The 25777-nt window shown below is 40.7% G+C and overlaps 2 protein-coding genes across 5 annotated transcripts in view; one reads left to right on the top strand and one right to left on the bottom strand.

The window, feature by feature from the left end:
• LOC149247303 (vesicle docking protein) overlaps positions 1 to 23650 on the bottom strand; it is a 135786-nt gene extending 112136 nt beyond the window's left edge. Inside the window, exons 1-2 of one of the 4 annotated variants that reach the window (XM_089458171.1) lie at positions 23479 to 23634; positions 23237 to 23373 (exon numbers count right to left, since the gene is read on the bottom strand). In XM_089458171.1, coding sequence (XP_089314297.1) covers positions 23237 to 23311 — 75 coding nt within the window. In that variant the 5' untranslated portion in view covers positions 23312 to 23373; positions 23479 to 23634. The other 3 variants (XM_089458169.1, XM_089458172.1, XM_089458170.1) reach the window with 3 other exon arrangements.
• Positions 23651 to 24081: 431 nt separating this feature from the next.
• On the top strand, positions 24082 to 25524 carry LOC149247304 (uncharacterized). Its single transcript, XM_089443823.1, has one exon. The coding sequence runs from the start codon at positions 24082 to 24084 to the stop codon at positions 25522 to 25524; it is 1443 nt and encodes a 480-aa protein (XP_089299949.1).
• The last annotated feature ends 253 nt before the right edge of the window (positions 25525 to 25777 follow it).

A 25777-nucleotide genomic window follows, 5' to 3' on the forward strand; every position in this document is an offset into this window, starting at 1 on the left:
GTAATACCTTTATTCAATAAATCTTTAACTGAGGTCACTCATAGGGTGATTATCAGATCAAGTGGTATCAGAGCTCTAGGTTGTAAGGTTAGACAAGCTTGTGTTGGTTTAGCTGTGAATGCTCACTAGATCAAAGCTCAAATTAGGAGAAGGAGAGTTGGGGGAAACTAATCCTGAAATTAGGAGAGTCTATCCTCGGAAAACAATGTCAGAGGAAGGTTCTGTGGGGCCAGACCCTCAATTCATAGAAAGTTTCCTAACTATAAAGCCTATGGTAGAAGAAATGTATAGGGACTTTAGAAAGCATAAGGTTGAGGATTCTTCAGGTTCTAAACAAGATAAGGAAGAAGATGAGTCTCACTTCCATGACCACTCCAAAGAAAAGGGGAAAGAGGAAAGCTTTCTCACACCTCCTAATAGCCCTATGCATAATAAGAAAGCATCTTTGATCAAGTTAGATGTTAAATTTGATTTGCCTATATATGATGGAGAGCTAAATGCTGAAAAGTTGGACAATTGGATTAGACAAATTGATGTGTATTGCAAGGTACAAAACATAGACTCAGACAATAGTAAGATTCAGCTGGCAAGCCTACGCCTAGGAAGCACTGCCTTGGTTTGGTGGGAAGGCAAAACCCAAGCTAATATGAAAAGACATGGTAAGACCATCTCTGTCTAGAGTGAGTTTGTTGCTGCAATCAAAAAGCAGTTCTATCCATTGGCCTACATGCAACAAGCCATGATGAGTTGGCAAACTCTTCGGCAGTTGAAAGGGCAAAGTGTGCAAGGGTATACTCAAGAATTTAGAAAGAGCGCATTGATTTGGGTATCTCATTAGACTCACCAAAGACTCTTTTGAAGTACATTGGTGGTCTACACAGCTACATGAAGCATACCATCCTCATGTTTAGTTCCACTAGTATAGATGAGGTATATGTACAAGCTACTCATCTAGAAGCTAGAGGAAATAATAGAAATCCAAAAGTTGGGGGACCATCCCAACCCACTATAAGCAAGAGCAAGGAGAAAAGAAAGAAGAAGTGGAAAGCAAGGAAGGCTATCACTGCACAGAAAAGCAAAACTTCATGCACTCACTGTAAAAAGGATGGGCATGATGATGAGCATTGTTGGATTCTGCATCTAGAGCTGAGACCTAAGAAGTCTAAGGGCAAGAAGAAGAAGACTGTTGCAGCTTTTCAAAAAGATTTGGGATCAGACTCGGGATATGAAACAACTATAGCAGCCACAGGTATAAAAGGTAAGAATTCTGAAGCATCTACTAGTAATTCTGCTCAATCTGTTATTGATGAAGAAAATGAGAGAAAAAGACATGAGCTTTTACATATTCAAGTTGTTTCCAAAAATCAAAAGATTGATACTTTGTTTGATAGTGGCTCACAAGTAAATCTAATTTCCGAAGCAATTGTAAAGAAATTGGGATTAGCAACTATACCTCACAAGAAACCATACCCATTAGGATGGTTGAATGATAAAGCACAACTACAAGTGACTAGATAGTGCAAACTCAAGATTTCTTTTGGGTCAGCATTTGTAGATGAGGTTGAGTTAGACATAATTCCTTTGGATATATGTGGAATTGTTTTAGGAAGTCCTTACTTGTATGATAGAAAGGCTATTTTCTATAGAGCTGAGAACAAGTATCTATTTGTTAAAGATGGAATCGAATACTTTGTAAGAACTCATAAGCTGAAGAATAATTATATTCTCATAAACTCAGGGCAGATGAAAAGAATAATAAATTCATGCAAACAATTCTTACTGATGGTTGTAAAGGAAAAGAAACCTGATAAAACCAATGTATTTGAGGGCTGTAATGCTGAACAGCAAGCTGATATAGAAAGGGTTATTTCAGAGTATGATGTCTTGTTTCAAGAACCTAAAGGTCTGCCACCCAAAAAGGGAATAGTACATGATATTATTTTGCAGCAAGATGTTCCATTGCCTAACATTGGGATGTACAGGTTGTCTGCTTTAGAGAATGTTGAAATTAAGAAGCAGGTGCAAGAGTTGCTCGAGAAAGGGTTCATCAGGCCTAGCACATCACCATGTGAATCACCAATCGTTTTGGTGAGAAAGAAAGATGGCTCATTGAAAATGTGCATTGATTATTGAGAACTGAATAAGATAACAATCAAAAATCGTTATCCCCTTCCTCGCACAGATGATATTTTAGATCAATTAAAGGAAGCTGTTTATTTCACCAAGCTAGATTTTCACAGTGGATACCATCAGGTCAGAGTTGCAGAGCAAGATGCACGGAAAACTGCTTTCAAAACAAAGAAGGGATTGTATGAATGGCTGGTTATGCCTTTTGGCTTAACTAATGCTCCTGCTACTTTCATGAGATTAATGAATGATGTACTCGGACCTTTTCTTGATGATTTTGTTATTGTGTATCTAGATGACATTCTAATTTTTAGTAAAACATAGAAAGAACATGTAAAGCATGTTAAGCAAACATTAGATGTTTTGAAAAGAGAAAAACTTCATGTTAAACTCTCAAAATGTGAATTTGGCAAAACATCTCTAAACTACTTGGGTCATATAGTAGGGGGAGGTGAATTGAAAATAGATCCCTCTAAAGTGGCAATCATTGTGAACTGCCCTAAACCCAGGTCTGCTATAGAAGTGAGAAGCTTCTTAGGAGCAACACAACACTGGAGAAAGTTCATTTCTAACTTTTCCTCAATTGCAGCTCCCTTACATGCTTTAACAAGATTGAATAAGGTGTTTCAGTGGGGAGGCAAACATCAGAAAGCCTTCGACACCTTGAAAGAGAAAATTAGTACAGCACCTGTACTAGCACTGCCAGATCTACAAAGACCATTTGAGATCCAAACTGATGCCAGTGACTATGCCATGGGAGCAGTGTTGACACAGCACGGTAAACCCATATGCTATCATTCTGAGACTTTTAATCCTGCAGTAGTTAACTATCCTACCTATGATAAAGAATTGTATGCATTAGTTTAGAGTGTGAAAAAGTGGAAACATTACTTAATGGGCAAGGAGACAGTAATACATACTAATCATCAACCACTTCAATATCTACACTCCCAAACTAAGTTGCAGCAATCAAGACATTACAGATGGATGGGTTTTCTACAACAGTTTCATTTAATCATCAGATATAAAAAGGGCATACATAACAAGGTTGCAGACATGTTATCTAGACCCATTATAAATGCATCTACCATACTTAAGCATAATTCTGTGCTACATGAAAGCTACATAGAACAATATCCTCAGGATATGGACTTTAAAGATGTATATGCAACTTTGAGTCAAGGCAAAAGAGTAGAAGAATTGGACTATCATGTGAAGGACTGACTATTATATCATTATGGAAAACTCTGCATTCCACAAACTGAGAGGATAAAGATGATTAGGGAAGCACACACTTCTCTGATATCAGGTCACTTTGGGGTAAGTAAAACAGTTGCACAGCTACAAAGGTTCTGCTATTGGCCGAAAATGAATGAGACAGTTTCTAGATATGTAAGAGGGTGTACTATGTATGCTAAAAGCAAGCCCAGCAATAGAAAGCTAGGCTTGTACACTCCATTGCCAGTTCCTTCTCACCCTTGTGAAAGTGTTTCCATGGATTTTGTTGGAGGACTGCCTAAATCTAGGAAAGGTCATGATTATCTATATGTTGTTGTGGATAGGTTTAGCAAAATGTGTATTTTGATACCTTGTAATAAACAGATTACAGTTGAACAGAGTGCAAAATTATTCTTTGAACATGTATGGGTTCATTTTGGATTACCCACTTCCATTGTATTTGAACGAGACACCCAATTTGTGGGAAAGTTTTGGTCGAGTCTGTGGGAACTGATGGACACCAAACTAAAGAAAAGCACAGCTTTTCATCCACAAACAGATGGCCAGATAGAAGTGGTTAACAGGACAGTGATCCAGTTACTGAGAGGATATTGCAGCAAACATCCTAAGCTTTGAGATGAACACTTGTGTTATGTGCAGCATGCTTACAACAGAGCAAAACACTCTTCAACACAAAGATCTCCTTTTGAGACCTGTTTTAGTTTCACACCAAGGTCACCTTTGGATTTTGTCTTTGGTAAAGATACCATGGTTGATGGACACAGTGATGTGGACAGGGCAACTAGGTTCATTGAACAGATCCAGGAGATCCACCAGGTAGTACAGGAACAGCTAGAAAAGAGCCAAGCCAAGTACAAGGCTAGGCATGATAAGCATCGGATGGAGCATAGTTTTCAAGTTGGAGACCAAGTCTGGTTGTATATCAGCAAGGACAGGATGCAAGGTGAAGGTAAAAAGCTAAAGCCTATCAAGTATGGACCTTTTAGGATACTTGAGAAGATTGGTGAAAATGCTTTTCGCCTTGATCTACCAGCTTACATGCACATCTACTCAGTCGTAAATGTAGACTGCTTGAGATTGTTTGAACCTTCAATGGTTGAGGACCCTGAAGAGCAGAGTCAATTACCTTCTATTGATGACCTGCTACCTGAATATCTTAATGAATTGCAGGAAGACACAGTGCTGGACAGGAAGGTGAGGATGACACGCAGGGGAGATGTTGAGTACAGAATTGGGCTCAAAGGTTCGAAGCCAAGCAATTTAAAGTGGATTGAGATTGGACAAGTGAGAAAGCAATACCCTCACTTAGTCGATGCTTGAAAACCAACTTTTGGTGGTCCAAAAGCTTTTTCAGTGGGAAGGCCGTGATCCGAATTGGATCCATAAAGAACTATCAAAGAACCATGACTGTATCAGGTCGGGACAAATATCTAAAAATTCCAAAATAGCGATCAAAAACACCCTGAACCAGTGGCAATGGCAGCCAGCGTGGAACGACGAGGACCTCGGTCAAAGCGCGCTGACCGAGGCCCATGGAGACTGTGCGGGAGGTCAAAGTAGCCCCTGAGACCCGGATCGGGAAAATAAGGAGGTTTTTGAAGCGCGATTAGCGCTAACCACGCATCGTTGGGCGAACAGGGCCGAAATGGAGGAAGCCCGAGCACTCAATCGCGTTGGGAGCCGGAGAACCGCAGGCGAAAAGCGAAAAGCGCTAAAAAGAAAAAGGCGGGACCCGTGCTCTAGAAACCGGCGATATTGATCGAGGCGCCCTCAAACGGTAAGTGGTTTTGGACGAAAGCGGAGCGATTCCACTCAACGATCGACGCGTGGCAAGCGGAGGTGAACTCCTTATTAATTTCTTGTGTTCTTGTATTGCTTACTATATTTCTCTGTTGTCTTTCCATTTAATTGTCTGTGTATTGGCAATCTGATCGATCTGTTGCTTTAATAACACAGAATACATACCAGCACATGAGTCTGTAATAAGTTTATTCAATAAATCTTTAACTGAGGTCACTCATAGGGTGATTATTAGATCAATAAAATATTCAAATTTTATTAAAAATATATTTACTCACGTACGTCATCCTCAATGTAAATCCAAATCATAGACACTAAACATGCAAATGTATATATCATATACGGGTGAATATAGCAGAACAACGCATAATGCAATAATCTATTTTGCACAAGGACCCATCCCCCCCCCCCAAAAAAAAAACCTACGTGCCCTGCATTCACATGTTTCGGGGTCTTATGGAATCTTAGGAAACGCCCTACTGGGATTTCATCGGGAACTTGGAGACTTCCTAGTCGTCCCCAAGACGTGTCGGGAAGATTTCAGCTACATTCATACAGATTTCAGGGATGTTTCTGGCAGGTTTCAAGGATTTTTGGACATATATTTTCGATTTTGACAATCATAGACATTGATAATTGGACAATATGATCATTTTTACCATCCATTATTTCTGTATTGCATTGAATCTAAATTTTTTGTACAAGACTACAAGTTGCAGCTCAAAACATGAGTTTTGTATGATGGGTTTAAATTCGAGTTTCTGGGGATTTAAATATTGTATTTTCAACGACAATATTACAACAAGCAAAGCCACCATGTTAAGAATACAAGAAATGCAGGATTCTAAAAGGCTGATCGTTGTGGTTATTGCTTTTGTTCTTCACATTTTTTGGGTCATGTCAGTTTTTACATGTTGTATATGGGTCTCTGGGAGTCATTCAAAGTAGCGTTGTGAAAACAATCAGATAGTAGTGACTTGGATTGAGTACTAAACACTTGAATAAATTCCTATTCAATCACCTTCTTAATCTAATATATGAATTTAATCTCTTTATAAAACCAAAACTTTTTATAGTGGTTTTCAACACAACTATAAATTCTGTAAATTCTATTGAAACGGGAATTCCTTTCATGTTTTAAATAATGATCAATAACAAGAAATGAGGAAGAATAGCTGTTATAGAGACAATTCTTCGTCTCATAAACCCTTTATGGACCTTATTGCAAATTGAAAATAGTTACGCTTAAGTTTCCTAAAGCTAAACTGCATTTTGCTCATGTCTAACAGCCAACAATAGAATGTCACTCAGCCCTTTTTCTAAAACGCTCAAGAATTTTTTATAAATGGCAAATGTAAGGGTTGTGCATAATACAATATAGATAATAGTATAGCTTGTTATGATTACAAGACAAACCCGCTGTCCCCTAAAAAATTTGGGGGTGTGCTCCAGACGTCCCAGGGATGTGTTTCCCCATCCCTACCATTCCCCTGTCCCGAAAACTAATGCAACATAGGCAATAATGTATCTAAACCAAATTACCTAAACATTGAGGCTCAAAATGAACTCTAGAGTCCAAAAGAGATCATACTACAACAAATCCCTTCAACGTATCAAAATCATCCCCTAGACCAACGATGATGAAAACAAAGGCACTTCAGATAAAAGTTAAGATAGAATTTTTTTGATGTTAAAATTGGCAACTAGGGCCAAATTCCACCTTAGGAAAGCTCATATGATGGAGATGATTATTGCATTGGATTCCTGTTTTCGAGAGGTCAAATTTTGATATAAAGATCATCTCATTCTGACAAGCAGAAATGGGATTTTGTATTTATTCTCTCTCATGCACAAATTGAGAAGATTGGCCTCAGTCAAATGTAGGCTCATAAGCCCAATAGATGTGTCTCCTCGCCCTCAACGAAGTGTATAAATAGGAGTGACCTCTCTCATCTGGACATCACTCATTTCATCACATATCTCTCTCTCCTCTCTTGATTGGTTCGTACAGTTTGGAGGTTGTCTTCTCTACTTCGCACGTGTGAAAGGAGGACGAATTTGTGGGTTACTCTGCTGGCCGAAAATTTCAGGAAACAAGACAACATTGACCAGAGTTGACTTGGGTGCTTTTGACTAGCGTTAACTTCATTCTTGTGGGCAGAATTTCGATTATTGGGGGCAACATTGATTGGCACAGTTTTCGAGGTGATTGGGATAGGTTGACCAAGTTGACTTCAGCATTGACTTCAGATTTGATTGCAGAATTTACAACAGGGTTTTCTCTCTCCTTTGACTGGTTTGACCGATCTGTTTTGGGCTGACTTTGACACTCTTGGAAGGTCGAATTTATCTGTTGTTGATTGAGCTACTTGGAGAACATTTTGAAGCTGCTTTGACCACCGTTGACTTTCTGGTTAGGGTTGCAGTTGACTGCTGATATGACAGGATTGTTTTGGACAAATTAATTTGATATTTGTACTCTCTCTCTCTCTCTCTCTCTGTTGAACTATCGCAGAATAATAAGAAGATTTGATCAAAAGGTTTCCCCACATTGGAGTTTTTCCCTGGCATCTGCCACATCTTGTGTCCTCTTGTCTTGGCTTGTGTTCTGCAAATGTTTTTATGTTCTATCTGCATTCACTGTCAATGTGTTTAAGTTAATGTGATTGCTACTGAATAAAACTGGAAATTAGCATTGGGTTGATAAGAAACATTGAAGTAAATTGTGCTAAAGCATAGAACATACCATTGTTATCTAAAATTAACATGGTATCGGAGCTCATGTGAAGGCAAAGCCCAAGCAAGAGTGAGGAAAAGCAATCACTAAGGGAAGTTGTTGGACAAGGACTTGGAACTAGTCCCAATAACGATTACATCTTTCTTCAAATCTAAGGACAAGCTTGAGGACAAATCCAACTATCATGCATGGAAGATGACTCTAGATTTGACATTGGAAGAAAATGATGCCATGGACTATGTCAAAGGAAGAATAGTGGAGCCTCCTTCAAATGCATCCGCAATTGCACAAACGAAGTACAAGGATGGAGCTAAGAAAACTATTGTTGATTCTATTCACAAACCTTTGGTTGCCTATATTTCTGATTTGGAAACATCTAAGGAGATGTATGACAAGCTTGTTGGGATGTTCAAAGTAAATAATGCAAATCAAGTTCTCTTTCCCAAGAACAAGTTGAAAAGACATCAGGATGGATAGAGGAGAATCCATCTAATACTACTTCATGAGAATTACAGAGATCAAGAATGATCTCATTGGTGACAGGGAGCTTATTCTTATCACACTTGGAGGCCTTACAAGAGAATGGGATGCGTTCAACACTACCATCCTTAACAATGACAGGATCCCGGGATATGATGAATTATTGGATAGATGCACTCAAGAAGAAATAAGGATGATTGTTAATTTTGGGTATGTTCTATGTTTAGAGCAATTTACTTCAATTTTTCATATAGCCCAATGTCAATATTCAAATTAGCAATCATATCAGTGTGATAGTAAAGTGCGGATAGAACATAAACCCAAATAGAAGAAGACAAGCCAAGACAAGAGGACACAAGATGTGTCACCAACCAGGGACAAACCCCAATGTGGGGAAACACTTGATCAATTCTTCTTATATTCTTCAATAGTTTAGTAGAGAGAGAGAGAGAGAGAACAACGATTTGAAGTCAATACTTGACTTGCCAAATAGGAGATCAGACACCAGAGATCTTCACCATGAAGATGGAATTATGGTACCAAGTACTGAAGATATGCATCAGATGATAGGCATAGAACAGCTCAACCAATTACCCAGAATTCAAAGGCTTTCCGTCAATAAGACTCTCCTCCCTTTGCTACTTCACTGATCATGTCAAGGCTGCCCATCTTGCATCTTATATATGTTGTAAGGACTGAAACATATCTTGGCAAACCTGATCATTAAAAGCTCTAAGTGCCACAGCACCCTAAACATATCCAACAGTCCACCTATTGACTACAGTTAACCTTCATACATATCCTCCTTCTGTACGTTGCCTTGGGGGTTGTTATCCTTCTGAACACTGCACTTAAATGCCTCCAACTGTTGGCTATGGCTTGCGGCCTAGCCCAGCAGTGGACTGAGACTTAGGTCTCCTCGATTAGTGCCTTAATCAGCCCTTAAGCAACCAAACTTAGGCTGCTCTTTACAGCGGATTCTTCTGTCCAGCAAACTGAGATCAAGAACAACTTGATCATGCCCAACACAGTCCACGCTATCACTTACAGCAATATGGATTTATCATTCATCATGACAACGGCTAGGTGACGCAGTTAGGTTGCGTATTAGGCCTCCTTCTGGACTGCAAATAAGCCTTCTTATGGCTGTTGTTAGGACTGTCTTGAACAGCGGATTATGTCTCCTCCTATAGTTGTGTATTAGGGTCAAGTTGTTGCGGAATAGGATCACTCTCTAGCTGTGAATGAGGGCTCAATAGACTACGGATTTAGGGCACCTTAGTACAGTGTATAAGGGCCTCTTTGAACAGTGAATAAGGGGCACCCTTAACTGCGGATTTAAGGCACCTCATGACCTATAGTTAGGGCACTTTGGAACAGTAGATAGGGCTCTTTAGAACTGTGGATAGGAGCCTCTTTAGAACAGCAGCTATCTCCCTCCTTGACTGTGTATGAGAGCCTTCTCTTGACTGCGTCTAGGGCTAGGGTTAGATGTCCTTTAGGGTTGCATATAGATCTCTTCCATGACTGTGATTTGATCTCTTGAGGGCAGCGTATAAGACTCCTCCATGGTTGCGGCTAGGGCACTCCCTCTAGATCTCTCTTTCACCAAAACCCAAACAAATGATGAGAGAGATCACAAGAGATGAGTGTGTACAAAATGACTTGAAGACCTCTTCTATTTATAATAAAACGTTGAGGATAGGTTGGGGTAATTTGATTGTTGGCCAACCTTGACGAATTGTCATATAACACAAACAAATTCATATCTCCATGAATACATGTCGAAATCGGATGATCTTTAGATCAATCCTACACCTCTCGACGAGAGGAATCTAAGAAAAATATCAACTGCCATAAATAAGAAGACCCACATGGAGTTTGGCCCTAATTGCCAATTTTAACACTCCCTCTCAACTAGGGAGAACTCCATCTGCTAATCCATCTGCCAATCTGTACTCTCTACCATCAATGCAATGCCCTGCACTGCTCTACTATGCTCTACTAAACTATAAAGAAGAAGAAGTGATCGAGAATGTATCATACCATTCTCTACTGACCCGAAGTCAGTCTAAAGACAGTGTCTCATACCACTCTTACTAATCCGAAATCAGTTCCAAATAAAGAGAGTGTCTCATGCCATTCTTACTGATCCAAAATCAGTTCCAAATAAAGAGAGTGTCTCATACCACTCTTATTGATCCGAAATCAGTTCCAATTGATCCCAGATCAATATCATCCTAGCATAGGGAGTAGAGTAGTACACAATGCGTCCATCGGTAGTACGATGGTCCAAATCCTCATTTTCCCTACTCATTGGCCAGATGAGAGGTACTTCCCATAAGTCCCAAACTGCATGGGTAGGATGTCTCAGCGGGAGAAGGATGAACCACTCATCCTGCCTACATGTCGCCATGGGGTATCACAAGGGAAGGCTGAACTACTCACCCTATACACAACAAATCACTAGGGGAAGGTTGAACCACTCACCCTATGATTGTGTCTCAACAGGAGAAGGATGAACCACTCATCCTACCTACATAGCAAACCACTAGGGGAAGACTGAACCACTCACCCTATGGTTGGTCATCGCTCCAAGAAGTACCCCATGCCCCCTGGAGCTCCCAGACCAAAATATCCATATCATACAGGAGCCTTAGGAGAGGGTCTCTCCACAACTCCTAGTCGTTCTCGAGAAGTCATGAATTTGACCTTTCCAAGGGGCTTCGACAGGATATAGGCGGCCTGCACATCAGTCCCAATGTGATGGAGCCTCATTGCTCCTCGATGTACCATATCCTGGATAAAGTGGTACCCAATGTCTGTGTGTTGGGAGAGATCATGAAATACGGGATTCTCTGATAATCGGAGCCCACTTTGGTTGTCACAGAGGGCCACGGTGGTATCCAGCACGTGTCCAAACAGCTCACTGAAGAGCTTCCTCAACCAATAGTTTCACACGAGGCCATACTCATAGCTATGTATTTGGCCTCAGTGGTGCTCAAAGCAACTGAATTTTGCTTCCTGCTCATCCAGTATATCGAAGCGGAACCCAAAGAGAAACAGCACTCAGAAGTGCTTTTGTGATCCACCATATTGCCTACCCAATCAACATCAGAATAACCATGCAGCCTCACATCTCCAGCAGTGTCTCTCAGTGCATGAGTGATTGTGCCCCGAAGATATCTCAGAAGATTCTTCGCACCAATCCAATGTGAGTGATGAGGCTCAACCATATATGGGCTCAACATGCTGACTGCAAAACATATATCCGAACATGAGTTCACCAAGAACATCAATGCTACTATGAGTTAATGAACTCAGAGGCATTTCCCAAATCAGGTCCGATCGCACTACTGCATAACTTCTTAAAGTTAGGCTCCATCGGGGTAGTCACAAGTTTGTAATCCACCATTCCAAACTCGAAATCCAACTCCCTCTTACTTTTACAAATGAGAGGGTCTGTACCTATCAGAAAGAGGTCATCCTCATAAGGTACCAGAATGAGGGGTCTATCATCCACAACCTTAAAGCAAAGGTTTGGATCAGCGTCACTCCTAGTGAATCTCAGCTTCATCAGCTAAATAGCAATCCTCTCATACCAAGCTCGGGGTGTTTGCTCTAAAACATAAAGAACTTTCTTCAAACTGTATACATGAGATTCTCGATCATGAATCTCAAACCCCTTGGGTTGTTCCAGATCTGTGGTCTTGCTATTACATGAGGGGAATGGTCCCCTTGTAAGATTTCCTTCGGTACATCTCAGACATGTACCTTCATGCTCTTCTTTGAATTCAGGCATCCCTGTCACCATCTGTCTCACATCGGGTAGGGCCTTACAATGAAGATGGGCAGACCTCTGATGCCATTGAAGAGATGTTTCACACAACATGGTCCCCAATGGACTTCCTGCAACTTGATACAAATTGCCAATCTTGAACCCAAGAGCAAAAGCATCTTGAAAATTCATTTTCCAAACACGTACCTTTCCATCGATGAATGCCACCTTGTAACCTTTGTCTTCCATTGCCGAAATGGACACCAAGTTCTTCTTGAGATTAGGTACATATAGAACATCTTGTAAGTGAATCGTGTTACCCTGATCCAATAGAAGAGTAACATTCCCTACACCCTTTATGGGATAGGTGGCATCGTCTCCAAGAATAATCTCCAAGTTTGTCTCCTTCTCTATTAAATTAGAGAGTGCTTCCTTGTATCCGGTGAAGTGCCTTGAGGCACCACTATCAATAAGCCAATTTCCCAAAGAGTCCGGAGGAGAGGTAGTGGAGAGGGTCGATATAAGATAACACTCTTTTGCTTATTAGAAACAATATTTGATTCTTCATACCTAGAGATCCTTGCTTTCTTGGAGAGTCGGCCATTTCCTTGATGTCCTGCATTCCTTTTTCCTTTGCCATTGTACCTATCATTCCTTCGATCATTGAAGATGCCCTTGGAATGATTGTGATCATAATCATGTGATGTGTCCCTTCTATTTGGACACTCCCTCGCATAATGGCCAAACTTATTGCAAGCAAGGCATCTGCCTTTCCTTCCACCCTTAGATCCGAGCTTTCCATTAAAGTGATTTTAGGTAGGCCACCAAACGCTTGTCAATGGAATCTTTGATAATCTTCTTCGCTTTCACTTCACCCTTGGTGTACTTGTTCTTTGTAGCAGTTGGTGCATTTGATGGAGGCTCAGGGATTTTACCCTTCACGTAATCCAGCACTTCTTGCTCTTCTAATGTCAGATCAAGAGACATCTTCCATCCGTGATAGTCAGACTTTTCACAAAGCTTGTCTTCAACCGGGAAGTGGGATGAGGAACCCATTGAGCCTTTTGTCCTTTCCAACTGCCTTCAGTGATTGCTCTTTCACTCCTGCTTGGGCTTTGTCTTCACCTCGGCTCTAATACCATGTTAATTTTGGGTATGTTCTATGTTTAGAGCAATTTACTTCAATTTTTCATATAGCCCAATATCAATATTCAGATTAGCAATCATATCAGCATGATAGTAAAGTGTAAATAGAACATAAACATAAACAGAATAAGACAAGCCAAGACAAGAGGACACAAGATGTGGCACCAGCGACGGACAAACCCCAATGTGGGGAAACCCTTGATCAATTCTTCTTATATTCTTCAATAGTTCAGCAGAGAGAGAGAGATAGAGAACAATGATTTGAAGTGAATACTTGACTTGCCAAATAGGAGATCAGACATCACAGATCTTCACCATGAAGATGACACAATGAGGATGGAATTCTGGTACCAAGGACTGAAGATATGTAGCAGATGATAGGCATAGAACAGCTCAACTAATTACCCAGAATTCAGAGGCTTTCCTTCAATAAGACTCTCCTTCCTTTGCTACTTCACTGATCATGTCAAGGTTGCCCATCTGGCATCTTATATATGTTGTAAGGACTGAAGCATATCTTGGCAAACTTGATCATTGGTTAGGGCACAAGCTCTGAGTGCCACAACACCCTAAACATATCCAACAGTCCACCTATTGACTGCGGTTAGCCTTCATACAGATCCTCCTTCTATACGCTGCCTTGAGGGGTTGTTATCCTTCTGAACACTTTACTTAAATGCCTCCAACTGATGGCTATGGCCTGCGGGCTGACCCAGTAGTGGACTGAGACTTAGGTCTCCTCGATTAGTGCCTCACTCAGCCCTTAAGCAACCAGACTTAGGCTCCTCTTTACAGCAGATTCTTCTGTCCAACAAATTGAGATCAAGAACAGCTTGATCATGCCCAACACGATCCACGTTATCACCTACAGCAATATGGATTTATCATTCATCATGACAACGGCTAGGTGACGCAATTAGGTTGCGTATTAGGCCTCCTTTAGGACTGTCTTTAACCAGCAGATTATGTCTCCTCCTGTAGCTGCATATTAAGGTCAAGTTGTTGTGGAATAGGATCACTCTCTAGTTGTGAATGAGGACTCAATAGACTACAGATATAGGGCACCTTAGTACAGCGTATAAGGGCCTTTTTGAACAGCGAATAAGGGGCACCCTTAACTGTGGATTTAGGGCACCTCTTCTCCTGCGGTTAGGGCACTTTGGAACAGCAGATAGGGCTCTTTAGAACTGCAGATAGGAGCCTCTTTAGAACAACAACTAGCTCCCTCCTTGACTGCGTATGGGAGCCTTCTCTTGATGCGTCGAGGGCTAGGGTTAGATCTCCTTTAGAGTAGTGTATAGGTGTCTTCCATGACTATGATTTGATCTCTTTAGGGCAGGTATAAGACTCCTCCATGACTGCGGCTAGGGCACTCCCTCTAGATCTCTCTTTCACCAAAACCCAAACAAATGAAGAGAGAAATCACAAGAGATGAGTGTGTACAAAATGACTTGAAGGCCTCTTCTATTTATAATAAAACGTTGAGGATAGGGTAATTTGGTTGTTGGCCGACCTTGACGAATTGTCACATAACACAAATAAATTCATATCTCCATGAATACTGGTCAAAATCAGATGATCTTTAGATCAATCCTACACCTCTCGACGAGAGGAATCCAAGAAAAATACCAGTTGCCATAAATAAGAAGACTCACATGGAGTTTGGCCCTAGTTGCCAATTTTAACAATGATGGAAACTTGGAAAGAGACAAGCCCTCAAATGGAAACAATCCTACTGCCTTCTCCGCTCATTCTAAAAGGAGGAACAATGCTAGTCCAAAGAATCAAGGACAAGCGTTGAAGCCAAGATTCAAAGAAGGAAGAAAAGGAAGATGCTTCAATCGTAACAGGTTCGGCCACTTCGCTAGAGAGTGTCCTCACAAAAAGGATACTCCAAGAGATGATGACAACCATAACAATAACTTCAAGGGCAATGGAAACCAAAGGAACAATATGTTCAATAATAAAGGAAAGAGAAATGCTCTCGCTGCTTGAAATGGAAATGGTCGCCCTCCCAAGAAGTCAAGAAACTCTGGGTATGAAGAAGTTAATGTTGTAAAGCAAAAAGAATTTTATCTTATTTTTGCCCTCACCATTGCCTCTCCTCTAGATACATTGGATCATTGGTTGACTAATAGTGGTGCCTCAAGGCACTTCAGTAGGTACAAAGAAGCTCTCTCTAACTTGATTGAAAAGAAGACAAATATGGAGACTGTACTTGGGGATAATGCCACTTATCCCGTAAAAGGAATTGAGACCATTACTCTCCACTTAAATCAAGGTCAAACTCTTCATTTACAAGAAGTGCTATATGTACCTGATCTGAAAAAGAACTTGGTCTCTATTTCTATGATGGAAGATAAAGGTTTCAAGGTGTCATTCATTGATGGGAAGGTTCGTGTTTGGCAAAGGAACCCAAGAGATGCATTCACTCTTGGATTCAGGGTTGAAGGTCTCTATCAAGTGGGAGGAAGTCTGTTGGGAGCAATGACTTGTGATACTTCTCTTCAATCTGAATTATGGCACCGGAGATTTGCTCACCTTCATTTCAAAGCCTTACCTGATGTAAGGAAGATGGTCACAAGTATGCCCGAATTCAACTTAAATCATGAAGGTGTTTGTCAAGGTTGTGAATCTGGAAAACATACAAGGGTACCATTCCCCTCAAGTGAAACTCAAACCACCGATATTCTTCAATTGGTCCATTCTGATCTATCAGGTATGTTGCACGTGACATCTTTGGGTGGATATTTGTACTATGTTATTTTTGTGGATGACTTCTCTCGCAAAACATGGATCTATTTCTTAAAGAATAAGGATGAAGTGTTCAAATGATTCTGCTCTTTCAAAGCCTTGGTCGAGAATCAAATAGGGAAGAATATCAAAATATTGAGGACTGATAATGGGACCAAATATGAGTCAAATGAATTCAAAGACTATTGTAGAGAAGTTGGCATTAAGAGGGAGACCACTACTGCATATACTCCTGAACAAAATGGTGTTGCCGAAAGGAAGAATCATACTATCATAGAAGCCACCCGTGCTATGCTTCATGATCAAGGTCTTCCGAAGTTATTATGGGGAGAAGCTGCCAACATTGTTGTGTATGTCCAAAACAAATGCCCACATCAAGATTTGGACTTCAAGACACCCGAAGAAGTTTTCACCGGTAAGAAACCTGATGTTTCTCATTTTAGAATTTTTTGTTGTCCCATATATTTTCATGTGCCGAAAGAGAAAAGAAACAAACTAGATGCATCTGGGAAGAAAGGAACGTTTGTGGGCTACAGTGAAACTTCAAAGGCATATAGAATCTATGTGCCTGGTCAAAGGGAAGTGGAATTAAGTCATGATGTCACTTTTGATGAAGATTCTACTCTTAGAAAGATCTGAGATCTTCCTATCCCTAGGAAGGACAATGATGATGTTGATGCAAAAAAGCAGGATGAACCTCCATCTGATGAACCGATGCCCGATGTTGAAGGTTTGATGGATCCCATCAATCCACCTCCTAGTGAGCCCACTTTTTCAAGAAAAAGACCTTTGTGGCTCAAAGATACTCTTGAAGATGTTGAGAAACATATTACACCGAGGGGGACATTTCGTGAAAGCAAGAAGCCGAATAGGTACTAAGGGTACCTAGCTGCCATGAGTACCATTGTACAATCTAAGCCTTGCACATTCGAAGAAGTCGTAAAACAACAAGTTTGGAAGGATGTGATGAACAAAGAGTATGAGTCGATCATGAAGAATGATGTATGGGATGTGGTTCCTAGACCCAAGGATAAGTCAGTGGTCACTTCAAAATGGCTCTACAAGATCAAACATGGAGTTGATGGGAGTGCTGAGAAATTCAAGGTCAGATTTGTTGCTCGAGACTTCTCTCAAAAGGAAGGAGTAGACTATGATGAGATATTTGCACCAGTTGCCTGATATACCACCATCCATTTGATCATAGCCCTTGCCGCTTCGCAAGGATGGAGCCTACACCAGATGGATGTCAAAACTACCTTCTTGCATGGTTCGCTTAAAGAGGAAGTCTACGTGGAACAACCCGAGGGGTTCGAAGTTCAAAATCAAGAGACACATGTATGCAGGTTGAAGGAAGCCCTTTATGGGTTGAAGCAAGCCCCTAGGGCTTGGAATGAGAGGATTGATAGCTATCTTATGAAGCTGGGATTTACAAGGAGCGATGCTGACCTAAACCTATACTTCGAGGTTGAAAAGGACAAGCCTCTCATTCTAGTCCTTTATGCAGATGATCTCTTTCTGACAGGTGATGACCCTCTCATTCATCAATGCAAGAGGGAGTTGGCTTTTGAATTCGAGATGAAGGACCTAGGTCTGATGCATTACTTCCTAGGGCTAGATGTTTGGCAAAAGCCAGGTGAGATTTTCCTTTCTCAAGGAAAACACATCGTGAAGCTACTTGAGAGCTGCGGAATGGTGGATTGCAAGCCCGTGACTACTCCAATGGAACTCAACTTTAAGAAGCTATGTGGAAGTGTTGTTGGGCCCAAATTAGTGAACCCTTCCGAGTATCGTCAACTCATGGGGCCCCGATATTCTTGGTCAACTCCCATCCCGACATATGCTTCGCCATAAACACGTTGAGTCAATTTATGGTCGAGCCTCATCACATTCATTGGATTGCTACTAAGAATCTCTTGAGATATTTTTGGGGCACAATCCACTATGGACAGAGATACACTGTCAGGAACTTGAGGCTACATGGATATTCAAATGTTGATTGGGCTAGCAGTGTGGTGGATCATAAGAGCACGTCAGGGTGTTGCTTCTCTTTGGGGTTTGCTTCTATATCTTGGATGAGCAGGAAGCAGAAATTGGTTGCACTAAGCACCGCCGAGGCCAAATACATTGCTATGAGTATGGCCTATTGTCAAGTTGTTTGGATGAGGAACCCTTTCAGTGAGCTATTTGAGCACGTGTTGGATACCACCCTGCTCTTCTGCGACAACCAGAGTGGGATTTGCCTATCAAAGAATCTTGTGTTCCACAACCACTCCAAACACATTGATATTAGGTACCACTTTATCCGAGATATGGTACAGCAAGGAGCAATAAGGCTCCAACACATCAGGACGAATGAGCAGGTCACAGACATTCTCACAAAGCCTTTGGGGAAGGTCAAATTCTTAAACTTCTTAGAGGGACTTGGAGTCGCGGAACGACCCTCCTATGAGGGTCCCATATGAGTTGGACACAGAGCTCTGGGAACTCCTAGGGGCTTTGGGTACTTCTTGGAGCTATGAGTGACCATAGGGTGAGCGGTTCACCTTCCCCTGTGATACCCCATTATGGTTGACTTGTGTGTAGGGTGAGTGGTTCACCTTCCCCTACCCGGACACATGCATGTAGGGTGAGTGGTTCACCTTCCCGTACGATTGACATATGCATAGGATGAGTGGTTCACCTTTTCCTATGGCATATGAGCGGGATGAGTGGTTCACCTTCTCCTGTCGATGCCCCAGCACACATCCTACTCATAGAGTCCAGGACTCATAGGAAGTGAGTTGGGAAAAGATGGTTAGGGACCATAGCACTACTGATGGATGCATCGTGTACTGTCGTACTCACTATGACTAGGATGCATGATGTTCAACAACTTGATCTGGGATCAAGGACTGACTTTTGGTAGTGGAGAGTGGTATGATCTTATGACTAACTCTCAATTACTTCTTCTTCATTATTACTTCATGGTTCAGCAGAGAAGTGCACAAAGAGCAGTGCATAGCAGGGCAGTGATGACAGGGATGGTACAGGATGACAGATGGATCGGCAGGTGGAATTCTCCCTAGTTGAGAGGGAGTGTTAAAATTGGAAACTAGTGCCAAATTCCACCTTAGGACAGCTCATATGATGGAGATGATTATTGCATTTGATTCCTCTTTTCAAGAGGCCTAATTTTGATATAAAGATCATCTCATTCTGACAAGCAAAAACGGGATTTTGAATTTATTCTCTCTCATGCACAAATTATCAAGGTCAGTCTCAGTCAAATATAGGCTCATAAGCCCAATAGATGTGTATCCTCACCCTCAACAAAGTGTATAAATAGGAGTGACCTCTCTCCTCATCTGGACATCACTCATTTCATCACATATCTCTCTCTCCTCTCTTGATTGGTTCGTACAGCTTGGAGGCAGCCTTCTCTACTTCACACGTGTGAAAGGAGGACGAATATCTGGGTTAGCCTGCTGGCCGAAAATTTCAAGAAACAAGACAGCATTGACTTGGGTACTTTTGACTAGCGTTGACTTCGTTCTTGTGGGCAGAATTTCGATTATTGGAGGCCACATTGATTGGCACAGTTTTCGAGGTAATTGAGACAGGTTGACTGAGTTGACTTCAACGTTGACTTCAGATTTGACTACAGAATTTACAGCAGGGTTTTCTCTCTCCTTTGACTAGTTTGACCAATCTATTTTGCGCTGACTTTGACCCTCTTGGAAGGCCGAATTTATCTGCTGTTGACCGAGCTGCTTGGAGGACATTTTGGAGCTACTTTGACCACCATTGACTTTCTGGTTAGGGCTACAGTTGACTGTTGTTGACTGCTGATTTGACAGGACTGTTTTGGGCAAGTTAATTTGATATTTGTACTCTCTCTCTCTGCTGAACTATTGAAGAATAATAAGAAGATTTGATCAAAGGGTTTCCCCACATTGGGGTTTTTCCCTGGCATCTGCCACATCTTGTGTCCTCTTGTCTTGGCTTGTCTTCTGCACATGTTTTTATGTTCTATCTGCATTTACTGTCAATGTGTTTAAGTTAATGTGATTGCTACTGGATATAATTGGAAATTGTCATTGCGCTGATAAGAAACATTGAAGTAAATTGTGCTAAAGCATAGAACATACCATTGTTATCTAAAATTAACATTTAACTATTTCTGTTAAGCCAGAACCTTCAAGGGCTAGGCAAACCAAAGACTAGAATACTCCTTTATCCCTCATCATCACAAAGTAATTATGCACAAGCATTTATCATATGCTACAATTCTACAATCCCCCAATCCACAAGATGTAGAAGACCACACTTGCGCTGTTTTATTTCAGATAGTATTGAAATGTTGAAAACTATTAAGTCTGTTGAAATTGGAAAAACGTCTCAATTTTTACTTTCTCCATGTTAGGTTTCAGAAGTCCAAGAACATTAACAAACATCCTGAAATAAGGTCCCACTTTTAACATTTAATTTAAACAAAATTATTGAAACCAAATTACAAGTATAAGGTATATATACGTCAGAGGAGTCTGAAACCATTACCAAACATCCTAAAATGGAGGTTCAGCTTTTAACTTTTAATGTTAAAAATTTAAGTTAATGTTATTATTTATTTTATATTAATAATTTACTTTCATTACTGTTTGTATTTACCTTGTAATTTACTTTCACTATAAGAAATCAATAGCGAAAGTAAATTTGATTTCTACTTGAAATAAGCAAAAAAACAAATTTTTCTTTAAAATAAGAAAGAAATCCCCAGAAAGATTCTTTGACTGACAGCAAACAAATAAAGCACTTAAAATGTCATTAAATAACCTTGCATTAGGGTTTAGAAGGGGACAAACATTTTTTAGGTTTTTTTCTTTTTTGAGTACCTCTTTGCAGCAGTTACCTTGCATTAGGGTTTAGAAGGAGAGGAATAATTTTTAGGCGCTTTTTTTAATGTTCTTTTGCAGCAATAGAGCTGCAGGTCAGACTGGTTCAGGGCTACTGAAACCCACTAGTTGAAATAGTTTGGAGCCCGAACCAACTGCTTCAGCCAATAGCCAGCCCCTGGTCCCAGTTCAATTTATTTCAGAACCAAACTGGTTTTTGATGAAAACAGTATGAGCCACTGCTTTTCAGTGAAAACAATATGACTGACTAGTTCACAACCAAACCAGTCAGTTCCGATAACAATGAATTGTAATGAATGTGTAATACTTAAATAGATATCACACTAGTAAAAAATGTTCAAGAGTCAAAACAATCTTGCAATATCAAAAAGACAAAATGATCAATGGCAGAAAATGCACTAAAAACTGGCAAGTTCTACGGTAACCACACTAGAATGCAAGGTGAATCGTTTGCTTTGTAGATAACTTGTCATTGTATTGTTGAGAAGAGAGGCTAATGAACAAGAAGGAATTCCATTTTTCCCCAGTTTTAGCACTCCTTTGTATGGATCAACCCAGACCTTGCATAAATTTATTCATGAATCTGCAACCTTCCATAAACCTTAAGAGTGACTACATCAACTTTTCAAGCAAACCATAGGATTCCTTGGAAAATCGCAAATCAAATCAAAATAGATTTAGCATTTAATTCACATCATCACATGCATACAACTATTGTCCATTTCTGATGACCAAATCATCTATAAAAGAAAACAAAATCAACGAGGCTTGGTTGGTTGCTAAAGCAGACACGTTGTTACTCCCCCACCAAGATTCAAACCCTCCCCCGAGCGGAATGTTTGCTCAGCATGGGCCATTTGTTGTCAGTGCCAAGGGCAAGTCCTAAGAAAATTTGGGAAGATAGATCCTCCCAATTGCGGCAGCTTAAGCAAAGGATTGCTTTCACAAGTCCATTTGTTCGTATTGATTGAAAACATCTATTAAAAAAACAAAAGAATAAAACAATAGTTGCTGTTCAGATATAAGGATTTATCTCCGTGAAACCAGAAGAAAATAGAGTTGCTCCTAAATTAGATATACAAATCCAAAGCATACGATAACACTCCCATGACACGATAATTGAACAAGTCGATATAATTTTCCATGTTCAAATTTTGATGACGGGTGATCTCCAAGTAAAGTCATATGCAGACGAACCAAATAGTTTTATTATGACTTCCATAAGTGCAAAGGCCTCTGTATGCCAATATGCCTTTAAAATGACTCATCATAGCCTTTATCCAAATGGTGGATTAAGTAACCAGACTTCACCCTAAATGCAAACCTCAACATATACCTGACTATAGCTGTCCAGCAAACCACAGCAGAGGTGCAACACTATGAGCGTTTGCTTATAGACCAAAGCCAGATACACAAAGGGCAACATAAATGCATACCACGGTACCACTTACCCCATTCCACAGAACTGGCATGCAATACAACATTGGTTTCACCACAATGTAGGTTGTACTGTAGTGTTTATTTCACCAACTCTCTCAACCCCCGTCATATCCTGGAAGTTATCCCTTCAGTTTGAATTGCAAAAAATCTCCATGACATCCGTTCTGAAAAGCTCCTCCCAAAGTTGCAACCAAGCATTTCAGTTATTCTTGAAGTTTAGTAATTAACGTACAATTGGCAGATTGTATAGTTGACCTGATTACTCATTGATCGATATGCAGATCTAGACTAAGAAAATGAAAAAGCATTTGGTGTTAACCAAACACGCAAAGGGCATGTCTGAGCGGAGGCTTGTTGAGCAGGGCTTCCTCTCTTCAAGGCAGGCAGAGGCAGACTGCTGGACTTTAATTGTTTACCGCCCTCTTCCGAGGGGCATTATTGGATTTTTTTAGGGAAATTGATTTAGATCTCCTGCCAACGGTGACAATGTGGAGTTATGTTTGAATCCCCGCCTTCGCCAGATATAAATCAAAATCACATGTATATCTCATGGTCGCTAGAGCTAATGGTGATGAACGAGGCTAGTGGTATGAATTAAATAGGACTCGTTCAGTTCTCTATGCCAATTGTTTACTTCTTACTGTGGGTCTGTTCCGATCGGCTAATGGGAGGCAAATGCCAATCGGATGTCAAGAGATTATCATTAATTCTCTGCAGAATACAAGTGATACTCTGCACCGAGTTGCTCCTAGCACGCATGGGTTATCTTTATCAATACAGAAAACCTTCCATAAGCCGTTCAGAAGATAGATATGGAAGTGATGAATAGAGGAAAAAAAATACCTGGCGAAGGGCTTTGAGACACGATTTGATCATGTCCACTCCAGCCATAGCGATGGACAATTCAGCATCCAGCATTCGCAGGTTGTGAATCAAGTAACTCTTATATTCATCTCATTGTCCAACGCCGATAGGTCCATCTAGGCAAAAGTCGAACTATAGAAATCAGAACTTTGCCTCATGAACTTTACGAATAGACCTCCAGAAATATGGTTAACTCTACCAGTCAGACATTGAACGATTACCTTCCGTAATAACGGGGTGAGATAAAATCGAAAACCTTCTTCGTCGCCGGAGAGATTCGAACTCTCGCGGGGAAAACACGTAAAACGCACGGACACACATCGACCACTCGGTCAAAATAACGGCTATGCAAATGTTAAGGAGATTTAAACATTAAATATATCGTCAATAAATTACAGCAAACTAATACATTTAGTCGAATCGCACTGTCGCGGTTTGGTCCTTGTGTAGAACCTGGAAGAGTCACAACCCGACCAAATATTCGTAAACTATAAGCGACTGGGCATGATCCAAAAACAATCGTTTGCTTTTTAATCTATGGGGAAATTCTAATTACATGGATAATTGTCCCAAATTAATTTTATTCCTAATCTAAATATTTATATTTTATGGTGATAACTGAAAGATGCGGTTATATTTTTCTATTGTTTTAAAGTAACTAATGTAATTTTAAATATTAATTATATTGTATTTTTAAATCTATTTTTACCATTTAACATCTATCTAATAATATAATTATAAAATTATCACCCAAATAATCAAATAATAAATGGTATTATAATATAATTATAAAATTATTAGAGTATATCAGACCCCTCCATCTCATGGACTGGTTCCGACAACATCACAGCCCTGGCCCCAACACCTCAAACATATGGAAGGCCGTTTTACTCTCTCTGCCACTTCTCAGGGAAGGTATCACTTGGCGCATCAAGAGTGGACAGGACGTGAGAATTGGAATTGATCCCTGGGTAGGATGCGGCAACCAACACAGACTCTCTGATGATCTTATCAGACACCTACATGACAGGGGAATAACTCACATTAACCATATAGGGGACAATGCTAATACTGTTTTTCTATATCAGGCCTGGCACTCACCAGCGGCCTTGGACATTCCGATACAGTGGCAACCTGAATGGAACGCATTTACCGAGGCCCTCACTCAGGCCAACATCAGATTATCTGAAGGGCCCGACGAACTCATATGGGCCATCGCTAAACACGGACACTATACTCCTAAAGAGGGATATCTGAAGCTTATGGAACCGTATAAGCCCCCGGACATCCTCCCTTATGGGAACCTGATCTGGAAGCTTCAGGCTGCGCCCCGATGCCGCTTACTAATGTGGAATATCATACATGACAAAATCCCCACGGGATCAAACCTCTTGAAGAGATCTTTCCACGGCCCCTTCAGATGCCACCTATGCTGCTGTGAAGAAGAGAGCACTGATCATCTCTTCATCCGCTGCTCAGTCACACAAACGTTCTGGCACAGCATATCTGCTCATATACCCGATCACAAGGATTGGAATGGCTCCACCTGCAAGGAAGCCTGGAGCACCTGGACCAGAGACCACGCGGGCAAACTCACAAACTTACCCCTTCTCGTCTGCTGGGCCATTTGGATTGCACGTAATCGCATCATCTTCGATAATCGACCCCCAAACTGGCCATCCATCCTGAGCCACACCATTGCCGATTTCAATTTACTACCTTCGACGGAGAAGCACAGACCTACCCGAGCTATTGCTCCCCCCATCATCGATCGATCAAAGCCTTGGGCCTTCTTCGATGGCTCTGCCCAGAACAACGGCTGTGGTGGGGGTGCTATCTTATACCTGAACGAATCCCATTGCTTTAAGATTCAGATCAAATACCATATGGGCACAAATAACTTCTCTGAACTCAGCACAGCCAAACATATTATATATTTTGCAATACAAAAACAGTGCAGACATCTCCAACTATTTGGCGACTCTCAGATTGTTTGCAATTGGATAAATTCTACAGCTCATTGTTATACTTTTTCTTTGAGAAATATCCTTGACGAAGCCAAAAGACTGATCACTTCTTTTGAATCTTTTGACTGTCGTCACATCTACAGGGAGCAGAACGAAGAAGCGGACAAACTGTCAAAAGAAGCAGCGAACAGCCATCTAGAACAATGGCAGATACAGGAACAGATCGATGGATCCATCCATCAATATTACCACCGGCCCTATATAGATCATAACATGAATGGGTCACCAACCCATTCATAACAATTGACATGATTTTGGTTATCTTTTTTTTGAAATATGGTTACATATGCTACTGTTTATCATGACTGTTACAGTGCTCCCTGCGTGGAGCAAGTTATTTTGATATTTAAAATTTTGTATATATATCATAGAGACTCCCTGCGAGGAGATCTAGAACACTCAGGTATATTTTGATGAACTCTGGCTGGCCAATGGCCACATATGAATATGCAACATGCATCTGCAAAATGTAATTTCTCCCTTTTAATAGAAA

This window comes from Pinus tabuliformis, chromosome 7 (genome assembly GCF_031772625.1).
Source record: "Pinus tabuliformis cultivar Carrire ecotype Pingquan chromosome 7, CPIR1, whole genome shotgun sequence".
Taxonomy (NCBI): Eukaryota; Viridiplantae; Streptophyta; class Pinopsida; order Pinales; family Pinaceae; genus Pinus; species Pinus tabuliformis.